Source organism: Parus major, chromosome 2 (assembly GCF_001522545.3).
Source record: "Parus major isolate Abel chromosome 2, Parus_major1.1, whole genome shotgun sequence".
Taxonomy (NCBI): domain Eukaryota; kingdom Metazoa; phylum Chordata; class Aves; order Passeriformes; family Paridae; genus Parus; species Parus major.
Genome location: NC_031769.1, coordinates 43,350,289 through 43,364,697, shown reverse-complemented (window position 1 = coordinate 43,364,697; position 14,409 = coordinate 43,350,289). Strand labels below are relative to the sequence as shown.

Below are 14,409 nucleotides of genomic sequence, written 5' to 3'. Positions count from 1 at the left end.
CATAACATGGTGACAAAATGAGGCAACTGTGAACTGAAAGAAAAGGGCAAAACAATCCTAGAGATTTATTGCAGGGAAAGGGGGAGATTTCCCTGCTTTTGTTGTTATGCCACTTATTCTTTACCTACTAGTGATCAGGTGGGTAGTTTATAGGTAATAATAAGTATTAAGTAGCATTAAGTGATCCTGGTACGGTGTGATCCTTCACAATACAATGTTAGGCCTGGATTTTTCTACCTACACACAGGGATACTTCACAGCCAGGATGCTGGTCCAGTGTAGGATCACCGTGTGCACATCTTTGTAGGCACGATTGTAATGTGCTGATGTTGGGCATTGCCCTAATGCAGTGTAGGTTTGTGCAGGGGCAGTGGTGAGTCTTTGGCGAGACAGGATACAATCAGAAATCCCTGCCTTCCATTTCTGCCTAATCCTGGCTCGCCGGGTTGATGGCTGGAGTCTGTTTCACTTGTTTTTTTAAGTTTGAGAATTACAAGGCTGCTTACAGTCAGGTCACCATTTCCAGGTTGTGTGAAGACTGCGAACAGCCCAGCATCTCTCAGCTTTGCAAATACTTTTGGCTAGCTTAGGTATTCTGCCTTTAGAATACCAAGGAAACTGTGCTGGCTAAATGAGAAGCATCCTCCTGTATTTCTTACACAGTATTTTCAGTGTAGTTGCTCTGTGTCAAATTAGAAAATCTCCCTTGCAAAAGTAATACCATGTACAGAGAACAAATGTAATAACATGGACTTTTTTTCCTAAGAACTGAATTTGGTTTTCTGTAACCTTGTTCCCTCTGTCCACCTCCCTCTTCAAATAAAAACAAAGATCCTTGTGGGATTGCTTTTGCTCTTGGCAGTACCCCCAGGGATTTTACTCTCCTATCAGTGGTTTCTAGGAGGCTGTTTAGTAATTAATTGGTAGGATCACAGGTATCATATTGCGCAGCATTTATCCCATGGTGAAAAGATATATTCCCAAAGTGCCCATCCATGCCCATCCACAGCCTTGTCATCCTGCCTGCACTATCACCTCATGAGAAAGCCTTGCACTACCCTCTGATGCTGACCAGACAAACAAATATCCAGGAGAGTCCCTGTAACATCACAATCTTCCAGTTTCCAGAAGCCTCTAGTCTACAGTCTGCACAGCAGAAGTGAATGTGTGGGATGGTGAGAAAGGAGGAGCAACGAGGCCTCTGTGGCCCCCTGAGGCAAGTCTGGGTCTGATTCCAGCCATCATTTAGTAAAGCTGTCATGTTGCTCTGACCAACAGCAGCTACTGGGACACTGATGTCAAGTGGGAACAGCTGGACCAGATGTGCCACTGCTGTAAGTCCCTTTTCTAGCACTAGCTGTGGCTCACCCTGAATAAGGCATATGGTTAATGATGCTACAGTAGCCCTGTCCTGCCCAAACTTGCCTTTGATGCAGCCAAGCATTAAACCTGAGTAGCTGGTAGGGTGGCAGGGAGCAGCCAGCTGGAGCAGGGGCTAAACTGCCCCTCACAGCCTGCTCCTGATGAAGTGAGGAGTGAAAGCAGAAAATTGTCTAGCAGAACTGGTGGCCAGAGGTGGGAAGAAGGAGGACAAGGCTTCAAATAGCAGCCATTTCACTTACTGAATGATATAAAAAGAGTAATTTGAGAAGCAAAACTGAGAATTGGTCCCACAGTAACAGTTCTGGGTTACTCAGAGAGAGCATCGATTTGGGCCAAGTCATTCCATGTTCCCTATTAGTCTCACCTTGCAGCAACCTATTTTTAACTCATCATTTAGGCTTCGTTCACCCTTACTATTCCCCTAACACTATTAGAGTCTGCAATCTAGCACTTAACAGGGTAGGACAGAATTGCCATTTTGCTCTGAAATGCTGCATTTTCCTTCCTAAGGGGGAAAGGAAAGTCCCAGAGAGAAGAGGGTATGAGGAAACTTGATTCAGTGGCACCAGCAGTCTAAACATACAAGATAAATAAAACAATGGAGAAGGGGAAATGTGGTCAAAGCCACAGCATTCAATTGGTAGCAGTGTCTAGTGACCAGATTGCAAGATTTTTGATAAAGTAATTTTCTGTTCCTTTGAAGGGAGCACTCTACATGCCTTCTTTTGAGGCTGATCTTCAGGAAATAATTCTAGGCTTATTGGGCTGAAGCGTAGCAGCTGTGAGTCTAATGTGCAGTGTGGTTAAAACAATTATGCAGGAAAAAAGGGCCATTCTTGTCCTTGCTCATATAAAAAAGTTTTGCAGCTTAGACTGTAAGTGGGACAGAAAAGGGCTCATCCCAGTTGGTGCTCAGGCAGTACTGGAGTCACAGAAAGGACACAAGACTGGCAGAGGAGCTGTACAGACTGCATCTGGCAACTGAACTGGCCCTGTCTGGTTTGCATTCTAGCTTAGCAGCCTGAAGCAAAGGAGTGATTGTCTGAAGTAGGAGAATGGACAGTCACTGAGCAGAAATGTTTATGCTCAGCAGAGTGATATCATGTAGGATGCAGGGTGCTGTACCCACCACATGCTGCCTGCACCAAGAGCAGCCTTACTCAGTATTTTTCCAGACCATGTATATTTAGCAGCAGTTTGTAAAGGAGAGCGAAGCAAACAGACACCTGACAGGTGTTTTGCTTAGAAATACCTTTATTTTATAAAGCCACAGTTTGTTCTGTAAAGTTTTACCACACTTATAAAAAAGGGGCTGACAATTCTGAGGGACAAAAGAAAAGCTGAAAACATTTCCTGTAATTCAGGGTTACACAAAGGTTATATTTATAATATATATATATTTATTTATAATTTGGAGACAGTAGAGATGAAACTGCAGTACAGGGGCAGCCGTGGGCTCATATTTCAGAGACTTGCTCGTGTCCCACAAACAGCGTTTCCTGACAGAAGGGGTTCACCAGGACCATCCCGCTGTCGCGGTAGTCGCCGTTGGCCGGGGAGCGCGGCTCGGACAGGTGGTCCTAGGGAAAAACAGAGAAGCAGATTGAGTACTTCACACCCTTCACCCTCCCTGAACACAGAGGACACTCCTCCCAATCCCCCAAAGGTGCCTGAATGCTGTGGGCTGTGACTATGGAGAGCCATGCTTGGTGAGCTGGTTTCTCCCTTCGTCAGGCAGGAGGAGCTGTGAGTGAGAAGTTCCTCCGAGGCTCTGCTGATTCTTTCTCAGCCTAGAGACCCAGAAGCCAGCTGCACCAGACTTCCAACCCTTTGGAGTTTCCACATTTCTTTGGTTTTTTCCCAGTTTGACTCATTGCAAGTGTTTCCTGTCTCTCAGCTGGGCTTGACTCCTCAAGATGCGTTTTCGACTTCTTTTTAAGGTTAGAAAGCCACATATATGGGTCCAATCCACCCGAGCATGCCCTAGTTCAGTCATACTCTGATCAAGTTTAAATGATTCAGCTTTTGAAGATCATCTTGTATGTGAATTTGGGCAAGCCAGACCAGGTCCTACCTTAGATTGAGCAACATGATTGTCAGCAAAATGGGGTTAATGAAGTCACTGTGACTATTTGTCTAATCACATCTCAGAGGTTCCTTTCCAAACTTTTTATTTATTTTTTTTAAATTTAGTCACATAAGCTAGTCAGCTAGCTGTTCTGAAAATCACTTTAGTATAAACTCAGATTCTCCACTGTTTCTAGGTTTTAAATACCTTTGAACTAAACTAAATTATTCTCTACCTCTGAGGCTAGAGAACAGATTTCTATCAGTAGGATCACCTGCCCATGTGTGAATAATGCCACTGAACCAGTCAGATCCCTTAAGTAAAGGCTGATGAGTGTACACTACCACCACCACCACACATCCCCACATACTGATGTTCTGATTACTTTTGTAGGGGGAACACTCATTCCCTGAACTGGTATTTGAGAAATTACAGGCAGCTCCTAAGACACAAACGTACAAAATTTCTTTGTGTTATTAACTCCCCCCAGCCTCCTTCTTTTATGCCGTGCGGCACACGCGCAGCTGACTGACAGTCAGTAATGAGCCAGCCCAAAGGGCTCTCCTTAAGCCATCATGGCATGGCTTGACATTGGCTGTAGGCTCACAAGGAAGGGAAACCCAGGAACAAATTCACCTAGAGGCTGTTAACACCCATCACCAGGCAGCAGTATGGAACACATCTGCAGTGGCTGGGAACAGGATGGCAATCCAGTTTTGCTGGCTTGTTTATCCCACCTAATAGAAGTGTAGGAGTGAGTCCTTCCCTAAAAGCTGTTCCCCTGAACATGTGTAGGGATTTCAAGGCTTTATTAATATGATTTCCTCTCCCCTCCTCCCAGCATGGCTTCAGTTACAATTTTCAGACACCAGTTCTGCATGCAAGGTACCTCTGAAGTCTCCAGCGACTGGATCTCTCTTGGTAACTCTACAGCATGCCTGTTGAAGTAGTCCATGGTAATAGCATTATTCCAATAGCTCAGGTTGTTCTCTGGGTTAGATGTCTTCTTCTTCCTTCTCATGCAGCAGACTGTCAGCAGAACTGCTGTCAATAGAAACATGTCAAAAATCTGGTTATTTCCTTTCAATAAGGACTCATCAGTACCATGGATTTGTACTTTGTGTTACTTAAGGAGAGGGCTGGCGACCCACGTTCATACACTTCAGTCTCAGTCAGTCCTAGCTCTCTGCTGACAAATCCTACACAATTATGTCGGAATCTGGGCCAAGCAGATGAGGCTTTGGGCTTGGCAGAATATGCAGTTTTTACTTTCTTTTTGATGTGAGTGTATAATCTTCAAGATGCGGCTGCCTGATTAATGAAAAGCTTTGTTGTTGTAACTGATGGCATTTTAATAACTAAGCAGGGGGTTATAGACCCTCTAGGAGAGAGGGCATTTCTCAGGGACTAAGATGCTTCTGTGGGGATCTTTTCTGCATCTGGTGTGTTCAGAGGCTGCAGGGATGAGCACATTAGCAAGTGGGCAGTGAGAGATACCTGTCCTAGCCCAAATAACAAATTCATAAATGCCACAGTTGCCTGTCTTCAATACTAAAAGCATCTGTCCTGAAGTGTCACTGATCCCTGCCTCTGTTGCCTGCCATTTGTAACTTGGATTTTGGTTTGTGACCATGTTCCAACACATCAGCAACCAGCCAGAGGAACAGATGGGTTCCCGAGTAGGATGAGACCGGGGTAAGGTGGTGTGGAGGTCCCCTGTGGCACCTGCCCCACATACTTTACACTTCCAGGGTAGTGTTAACACCAGAGCTGGGGTTTTCCTGCCTGTCTCCATCAGCTATGGGAATTGGAATCTGCTGATAAGGGTAACCTGTTCCCCCACACTTGTCTGGGCATTGGGTAATGCCCAAGAGTGGGTTTTTCTTCTCACCTGCAGAGCACACTTAAGCTTTTATAATCTGACATATCTGAACTTAAAGTAGGGCAGCTAGGCAAGACAAAGTGACCAGCAAGTGAAACTCCTGATGCTCAGGAGTCTGTCTGGTCTCGTGGCCACAGGCATCTCTGGGCCCCAGAAATGCCCAGGTAATTCTCTCCCAGCAGGCAGCTGAACACAAAGCTGGCTGAATGTTATTTTCTGGAACTGCTTTCAGTTTATTCATCTCTGTTGCAATTCAGATGGGTAATCTTGGCAACTTTACAAGAGACAGGCAAACCCACAACAACAGACTTATTGCTCCCACCAGCCCTCACTCAGGCAGAAGCTGGGGCATGTGCAAGGATTTGCTCAGAGGTGTAATGTGTGAGCTCTGTCTGCTTCCCTTACACCTCACACCTTACCATGTGGAATTCATTGACCAGTTGTGTTTGTAATCAACCTGATTCATGCAGACAGGTAGCTGCACATGTGCTTGGTTTGATTTGTACCTATGAAATATGGAATGCCCTGCTGAAAAATTCATTCTATCATTTCTAAATCCCTCATGGTAGAAAAGAAGAGAGAAAATATTCATGAAGCAGAAAAATAATTTTTTTCTCAGCTACAGGTAGAGTTATGTATTAGAATGATAACTCAGAGGAAAGAAAAGACTGCAGAGAGATCACTGCTGCTATGTATGTTTTGACAAAGATTGCAGCTACCCATGTGCCATGGGTCTAATTTCTTATCCCACTGACCACATAAAAATAGCAACACAAAAGTGTAAGGCTAGACCTCTATTTAAAAAATAAAACAAACTACTAAGAATAATAAAAAAACCCCAATGTGTTTCATTTCAGGCAGTTGTCACTAACAACTTCATTTGCTGACAGCCCAACAGTCTGAATCCTGCTGCTGCACCTCATGATCCCCCAGAATTGCTCTCCCTGCCTGGGGAAATGCCTGTCCCCTTGAAGGGCTGCACCTTTTATCCCTGCTTTGGCTGCTGCCCTCTCCGTGTCCCAGCCCAGCCTGCAAGCTTGGGAAGATTAGAAAGTGATGCAGGACTTGCATTTAGTCCTTACCACTGCAGGTGAGAGCCAACAGCCCTTGGAGCTTTTCAGTACTCCAGGAACAAGGGATCCATCCCTACGGCACAGAGCATTTCTGAAGGTGTCTGAGGACATGAGGGCCCCTGTAAAGTCACCTCTGTGCAAATGTTTTTTGGAAAGCCTGAGGGTTCACATTTTGTAAAATATTGTGGCTACTGAAAGAGAAGTACTGGATTTGGGGTTTAGGGGCTGGAAAGCTGGTGACGCTGAGTTGAGGGAGATCTCAGCTTCTTCCAGCAGGAAATGGCCTTGCCATGTGCAGATGCATACAGCAATAATTCTCCCTCTCTTATTTACACTCTTGGCCTCCAACCATGGTGCACACACAAGAAAATGGATGGAAGAGCATGGGAAATGGGTTCCTGAGCTTCCACATATTTTAGCAGAAGGATGTCTACCTAAGCTACCCCAATTCAAAGCAAAACAGACCTCATTTAAGAGGGTGAGTGAGGACAGCAGGGCTGGAATGGGGCTATTCCCTCTTCATCTTATATTAACTGCCCTTTTCACAGAATCATAGAATCATTTAGGTTGGAAAAGACCTTCAGGAATGTTGAGTCCAACCACTAACACTGCCAGATCCACCACTAAACTATGGAATTAAGTACCACATCTACCATGTAACATGCCACACTTGGGGAATATTTTAATGAAATTAATGTAGCCAACACAGGGTCTCCCACTTCCAGAACAACACTAGGACCAGGGCACAGCTTTTCCAATACTCCTAGATATCATTTTTTCCCATAAATAGAATTACATGTATTGCAGAAAAACTCTTCCTGACAGACAACTCTGTCTGGCCAGAGAGGTTATATTAAGTGGATGAAATACACAGAGGGCAGAGATGGCTTGGAAGGCACAAATGGCAGTAATGACAACAACAGAGCTGAAGAGAGAACTAGTAGCTGCAACACATGTTCAGGGGCTGAGCTGCTGATGAGCTCCAGCTCTGACACTAGATATTCTTTTTGGCCATAGGGCGTGTTACATCTGCATTATCTGTTCCCCCACCTATGAAACAGGAAATAAAACATCCCACAAATGGGAGAAACAAGATTCTCACAGATTTACAAGTTTCTAGGCTGCTGGGAACATGTCCATCACCTACTGTCACCCACAAAGCACCTGCACACCTGAAGACTTTCACCTGTTACCTTTAACATAATCTGTATATAAGATACACCTCATAGGAAAATACCTCCATTTAAAGATACAGAGTGACCAGATATCCATCCCATTCCCAGAAATTTTGTTTCAATGTTTAATTTCCATTGTGGGGACATGTTTACATTACTCTTGTGTAAATACCTTCTTCTTCAACCATCACTTCCTCCATGTTCTTTTGCCTTTATTATTAAAAACTTCCACTGTGCTGTCAGAAACATCTCTTATATATGTAGGCTTCAGCCTCCCTTTGTGCTACATCATGGCACAAGTGGATTTATGTTGCATTTCTTCACTCTTAAATCATTCCATGACTCTTTTCTAATTTTCTGGTGGTTTTTTTAAAAAAAATATAACCCACTATGATTATATATCACATTCAATACCAGCTTCATTAATGCAGTGTAATGAGATCATAACAGTTCCCTACAGTTTTCTGACAGTCTTTCCCTTCAAGCCACTAAAATATTTTACCAATCTTACACAGCTGCATACTCCCCCCACTTTCCAGCTCCCACACAAAACAGTGTTAACAGACCTGAAAATGTAAGCACTTAAAAATCATCCAATATTCAGAGTGAAGGATCTTCATTTACTTCTCCCTACACCTGCAGATCACAACATTAACTAAATTTAAAGAACCCTTCCCCCAATGACCGAAAGTGGTTTTTCCGTATTTCTTTCAATTTCCCTGTTTTCCTATATGTAGCAGCCCATACTTAGCTGTGAAAAAGGTATCAGGATGGATTTGGTTATTGACTATAGCTGCTTACATCTGGAGACAGGAGTCACTCCAGCTCAGCCTGAGTTCACAACTCGGGATTAGGCTCAGGGCTTGGGATCTCTCTCACTTCAGGCCAGGAAGCAAGCACAGGTTTTGTGATGGAGAAGGTGAGTGAGGTAATTCTGGAAAGCATTCAAGTGCATGAAATGTGAGCTAAGTGAGGTTAGGCCCAAGGCAATTCTTCACATATTCTTTGAGTTCTGCTGATGCCTGTGTTCAGAGGCTCAGCCTTCCCCTGGTGCTCTCCTGTGTCAGCAGAACTGACTGGATGAATTGACTTCTGTGCATCTGATTTGCAAGTTCCTGTTCTTCCACATTTTCTTGTGTCATTCTGTAGTTACAGTGACGCAAGGACCAGGAGCCCAAGGACTGGAATGGTGGGTTTCAAAATGAGCTCATATTGTGTCTCGTTCTGCATTGCAGAGAGAGGCACCTACACATGTACAGCAGCACGTGCACAAAAATGTTCAAGGCTGCTTGAAGGACACTGCAAAACCAACTCGAACTGTGACATGAAGAAAATAATGACATCACTGTTATATATGATTTTGCTGTTCTGGGAAGGGAATGATAAATCCTTCATTTTTGCAGCCCTCCCATGGCATTAGCAACATTACCCTCACTATTTATACCATGAAACTGAGCTGCCAAAAGGTGAAATTATTTCCCTAGGTTCACAATGGTTTGTGCATTCCTACTCAAAGCATTACTCCTCTGGCTAGAAGTTTCAGGGATTTCAGTGGGACTCCGAAATCTGTGCATCTGTAAAGTATGCATTGTAAGGGTGGGAGGCTAAATGCCGGGTCTTATTTAAGCAGGTGAGCTCCTGAGGCACAGATCTTCACTTGTGCTACAGCCCCTGAGCTGTGCCACCAGCACAGTCCTCAGTGGGGCACAAATGTCAGGGCACAGGGATGCTGAACAAACACTCTGCTGCTTCCTGCTCTTGGTGCAAATCCCCACAGCAGGGATGGGCCAGCAAGGAAACCTCAGCAGGGTCTGTCCTCTGTGAGGAGAAGCGCAGCATCCCAAGCACTTCTTCCAGTGGGGATGAGGAGCCAAAGGCTCCTGTGGTTGCTCTCTAGCAAGTTTCCCTGCTACAGAAGTTCAAATGCCCACAGGTTTTCATTTATCAGGTGCCTGTCACTAGAAGGTGTGACAGCAAGCAGCGTGTAGGGATCAGAGAGGGACAGAGAGTCTTTGCAGTATCATGATGTGTTCTCTTCCAAGAATTTTTGGGTAGCACAAACTGTGCCCAGAAGCCCTCCAAAGAAAGCTTTTCCAGCCTCCTTGTCACTCCTTGCACAGAAGAGAGACTACATGGAAGGACACAAGGGCTCCTGGCAGAAGAGAGATGCGCTGGCCACTGAGGAGCTCTGCAAAGGCTCTGGAGAAACAGCCTGGAGGTCACTGAGGTGGCTCAGCTCAGGGCACCCCTCATTAGCAGAACAAAGGAGCTGAATTAATTGGATTCATGCAGCTCTTCAGCCTCATGCACAGGCTCTGGGTTGCCTCTCCTCACTTCTTTCCATGTCTTTCCAGTTGTGTGGCTAACTTCCCTGCCTTGAGGCTGTCTCCTCACGGTCCCGAAGGAGCCAGCCTGAGTTCAGAGCCACCAGCCCACAGCTGGACCCTCTCATTACAGGGGTCCTCAGTGACTTTCCCCGTGGCTTGATCCCTTCTAAGGCAGCTCAGGTATTTAAAAGCATGGGATTGTGTCTCTATAGCCTTTCAGCATCCCAAGGCAGGAGCACGACAGTATTTTTCTCTCAATCCCGTGCCCACAACAACTGTGAGAGCCTCTCTCGGAAAACTTCCCCGTTTGAAGACGAAATGAAGCCCAAATATCTGTCCTTCATCCTCCTCCCGGCGTCAGCCCGCTCTGGGCCAGAGGAGAGGAGAGGAGCATCCTCTGGGGCCGCCTGTGGCCGCTGCAGCGCTTGTGCCCGGGAGGTGGCGACAGTCCCCTTCGGACAGCCCGGGCGGCACCGGGCACGGGCGGCCAGGGCTCCCGCCAACAGCCAAACCCCGGGACGAAATCCATCTCCTGGGCACTGAAGCCACATCACCCCCCCCAAAAATACCATCGAAATGCCTGCCTGCCGCTCATTTCGACTCTGAAATACATCCGAGGATCCCTGGGTTTTAAAAGGAGAGTCCCAGTGAAGGCCATCCTCAGGAATCTGAGTCTTGAAAGAAGGACTTAAATACTTGGACAGTTTAAATACTCAGTTATGTTAGAGCTGATGCCGATAACTTTCAAAATAGCATTTGACTTTTTTAAAAATGTAGCTTATGAATACAAGAACCATAACAGGCAGAGTCACATGAACACTTACCATAATGGCAAAATGAAAAGAGGAAAAGTGCTAACACCTCTATTTAATGAATAGCGGGTTAGCACTTCTGCTATCAGACTTCTCATATTATTATTATTATTATTATTATTATTATTATTATTATTATTATTATTATTATTATTACTATTGTCATTGTTACTGTTATTATTATTTACCTTAAACATGGCACTCTGCGTGCACAGACCCGTTTACCCACTGACTATGCTTTCCATGCTTGTGTGTATGGTTTTACACTTCTTAGTTTGAATTTAGATGTTTTCTATCCAGCTCAGCTTGATTTCTGGATATTGGCCCAAAACGTAATTCTTGGAAAAATTTATCTGATCCTCTAATTCTAGTGATGTACAGACAAGGCACAGTCCACAATCATCAAATACTGCTGCTTCTGACCTCGTCCCCTAAGTCCCAGTTTCTCCTCTCCATCTCTCACAGAAATGCATATGCAAATTCTGCTTTGGTTTCTCTTTGATTGCCCATCTTTTAGCCTTAAGCTTTGTTCTCACTTGTGGTTTTAGCCACACTGAATAGCAGAACTGATGGTCCCAGAGGTGCAAATCTAACAAATATGCTGACCCAATCCAATAATTTGCTGCTGCTGACAGGATTAGTATGGTCCGGTCTCCAGGTTTGCATTCCTGCAGCCTCATCCTTTCTGAGTCTCATGCTCACCTGACTTTGTGTGGAGCTGATTCAGCTCACTGGGTAGACAGAACAGTACCAAAGAGTGAAGTGGATATTTTTTAGCCACTTTAACACTCTGAAAGTGTCTCAGGGAGGTGACAAGTCAGGCCCAGGCAGAAGGGGAGGGCCAGGATTAGGTGCCTGCACCTGAGAAAGAGCAGGAGAGAGCAGCAGTGTCTTTTTGTCTGGAGTAAGCTGTGTGTGAGACTGGCTCAGGCAGCTCATCTAGCCTTGTCCTCTGTACAGTTCATAGCTGTAAATAACAGCATTAATACTCAGTATTCTTGGCTGCTCCCCCTTTATGTTTCCTCAGGCAGCAAAGGCTGGGAAATGTTTGGTTTTGTTTCACTCCAGACAGACCAGAATAATCACACCCCGTGACAGTGAGACCCCAGGGAATATGCTGTCCCACCAAGCTGATACAACCCATCTAGGCACAGGACATCCTGGCAAGCACTCAAAAGCTTGCTCATAATTTCTCATGTGTGTTTTGTAACTGAGTCAAACAACAAGACCCTGAGCCAGCTCTGGAAACCCAACCTGCCCTGGTTGTGCAGGTGGCTGACTCCAGGTGTCTGAAGGCCAAGGTTTCCTCCTCTTTCTCTTCCCTTGGCAACTGTAAATGGGAATTAAAATGGAGGAAACCAGCACTTTTTTATCAGATTTTTAAATCTGGTAGTTTATGCACAGCCTGCAATGAAGTATTTTACTGTGTGGGAAAACTGGTGTTTCCTGAATTATTAGTCATTATAGATGTTATTAAACCTTTGGGCTAGCAGTGGGCTTTAAAATCTAATCTCATGACAGCAAATACTAGTTCCTAGATAAAATAATGTCCTTGATCAAGTTTTTGATCACTGTCTTAAACACCTTGGAGTAAAGCTGCTTCACATTCTAGAGCTGTTCAGGCTAGTGTTACACCCTCAAATGGAGAGTCACCCCATAAGGTTTGTAACAGCAACAGAGCAAGTATGCTTTGACTGTAACATTTTAGTCCTGCATTTTGAAGTTAAACACTTTGGTCAGTGAATGTGACGCCTGTGCATCTCATCCATCCCAAGCTGACCTGCCTCTGTTAGGTCTCCAGCTAGTCCTTGAATCGTGGGCTGAAATCTGATTCTTAAGGAAAGAGAAAGCAAAATAAAGTGGCAATTAACTTACAACATGAGGATATAGGGACGCTGATAGCCAGAATGATCCAGGCAATGTCCATCTTGCTGAGACAGATGGTTGCTCTGTGCTGGGGTTTGTCCCCCTCGGTGACGTGGGAGATGTTTCCTTGCACGCCTGGTTTCCAGGTCCCAGCAGGAACCAGTCTGTTCAGGAAGTTCCCAGTGGCGGTGGAGCCAGCTGTGGGAGTGGAGCTGGACAACCTCGTGGCAGGCACTGAGGAGAGAGCACTGCCTGGCGACGTGGCATTGGTCACCACGCCGTGCTGCGTTGGAGTGAGTCCCTCGGGGTCTCCCGCTGCCGGGGTCGAGATGCTGACGTCAAAACTGGTCTGAACTGAGTGACCAGCTGCTGCTGTAGCAGATCCAGAGCCAGCAAACAGAGGGACATTTGTACTGAGATTCAAGGTTACCCAAGAGTTGTTTTTGCTCAGCATATCCCACACGCCATAGCGGGTGGGTTTAAAAGGCACCGACACTGCTTCAGGATCAGTTGATGGTCCAGCAGTTGTGGTGGCAAAATCTGCCTCCTGCACGACTACCTCGGTCCCATCCCCTCGCTCTGCTTCCCTAAGGCTTCCCGAGGTGTTGTGGTGGGGAGAAGGGTCTGAGTGTGTAGTTCTTGCCAGCCCCATTCCATTTGGATCGCTGGATGCTGTGGTCTGGGACTGAAACGGGTGGTCTGTGAAAGGGCTCCTCAGGGTAGGGAAGGGAGAGTGCAGGGTCGTCTTTAGGTAAGGCTCTGACGACTCTGAGAAGTTGCCTTTGAAAACCTGGAATATTTTCCCCTTGGGGCGAGACTGTCCTGAGTACAAAGCACTCTGGTTGTATAAATGGTAAGTTTCCTTTTTGCCGATGCGAGGGCCACTCTCTTGCTCTTGCCCGGTGGAAGGGGCTTTCTCCACCAGGCTGATGGGGTGGGACATGGCTTGAGCAGACGTGGGAAGGGGCTCTGCCGTGTGGTGGTCTTTGTGGTGAGGCGTTGTTCCCATGGCTGTGACAGCTGTAGTGTTCATCGGGAAGCCCTGAGAGGAGGAGACAGTGGGAGACAGTACCTGAACAGAAAACACCAGCTCTTCTGTCAGTGCCAAGATCAGTAGAACACCTGAGGAAAAAACACAAAAAGAGGGTGAGATACTGGGGAGGAACCAGCAGATGGGGACAACATGGCTTGCGTGTCCGGCAGTAAGGAATACCATCCATGTACTGCAGAAGGACAGACAAGTTAGCATCCAACTTTCTTTGCTTATCTGCTGAAGTAGGAAGAGAAAGACAAATCTGCAGGAGCTGTGGTGACGCTATGGCCATGAGAGCGATGTGCAAGATTACAGGGAATTTATGTGGTAAAGAGAGAGGAGCTTGCGGTGTTGACTCATGTGAAGCTTTAAAATGTCATAGACAGGTGATTTCCCTGGAGAAGCTGAAAAACATCCTGCATTTGAGGGGCAGAGACAACAGACGTCCTCATTTTCATCTTGGCCAGGAGGTGCCCAGATGAATGTCCATATCATTACGGGAAACCTTAGTCTGCTCACTTCTTTGGCCGCAAAATCCTAAATTTGGCTGCCTCCGGTCTTGGCTGCCATTAAACAGTCTGTTTTTTGAAAGAGCAGCTGCTTAGGCCTTGCTGAAAATTAGGTCAAGAAGGGATGTCTGATGAGAGGGCTACCTGGGTTATACATGCTGTGCTTTACTTAGCAGTTTTGGAAAACCTAGTCACTCCAAATGTCAAAAATTAAAAAGAAAACACAGCTATCCCAGTCATTTTAAAAAACATTGTGATTAATGTGATATAACACAACTGCC

General features: G+C 45.7%; 1 protein-coding gene across 2 annotated transcripts in view; it reads right to left on the bottom strand.

Moving 5' to 3' along the window:
- Window positions 1-2,619: 2,619 nt before the first annotated feature.
- Window positions 2,620-14,409, bottom strand: part of TMEM108 (transmembrane protein 108) — a 160,788-nt gene continuing 148,998 nt past the window's right edge. For both annotated transcript variants that reach the window (XM_015617123.3, XM_015617126.3), the window contains 3 exons: window positions 12,596-13,708; window positions 4,341-4,495; window positions 2,620-2,963 (listed from right to left, as the gene is read on the bottom strand). In XM_015617123.3, the coding sequence (XP_015472609.1) occupies window positions 2,841-2,963; window positions 4,341-4,495; window positions 12,596-13,708 (1,391 nt within the window). In that variant the 3' untranslated portion in view covers window positions 2,620-2,840. The remainder of the gene's footprint in view (window positions 2,964-4,340; window positions 4,496-12,595; window positions 13,709-14,409) is intronic.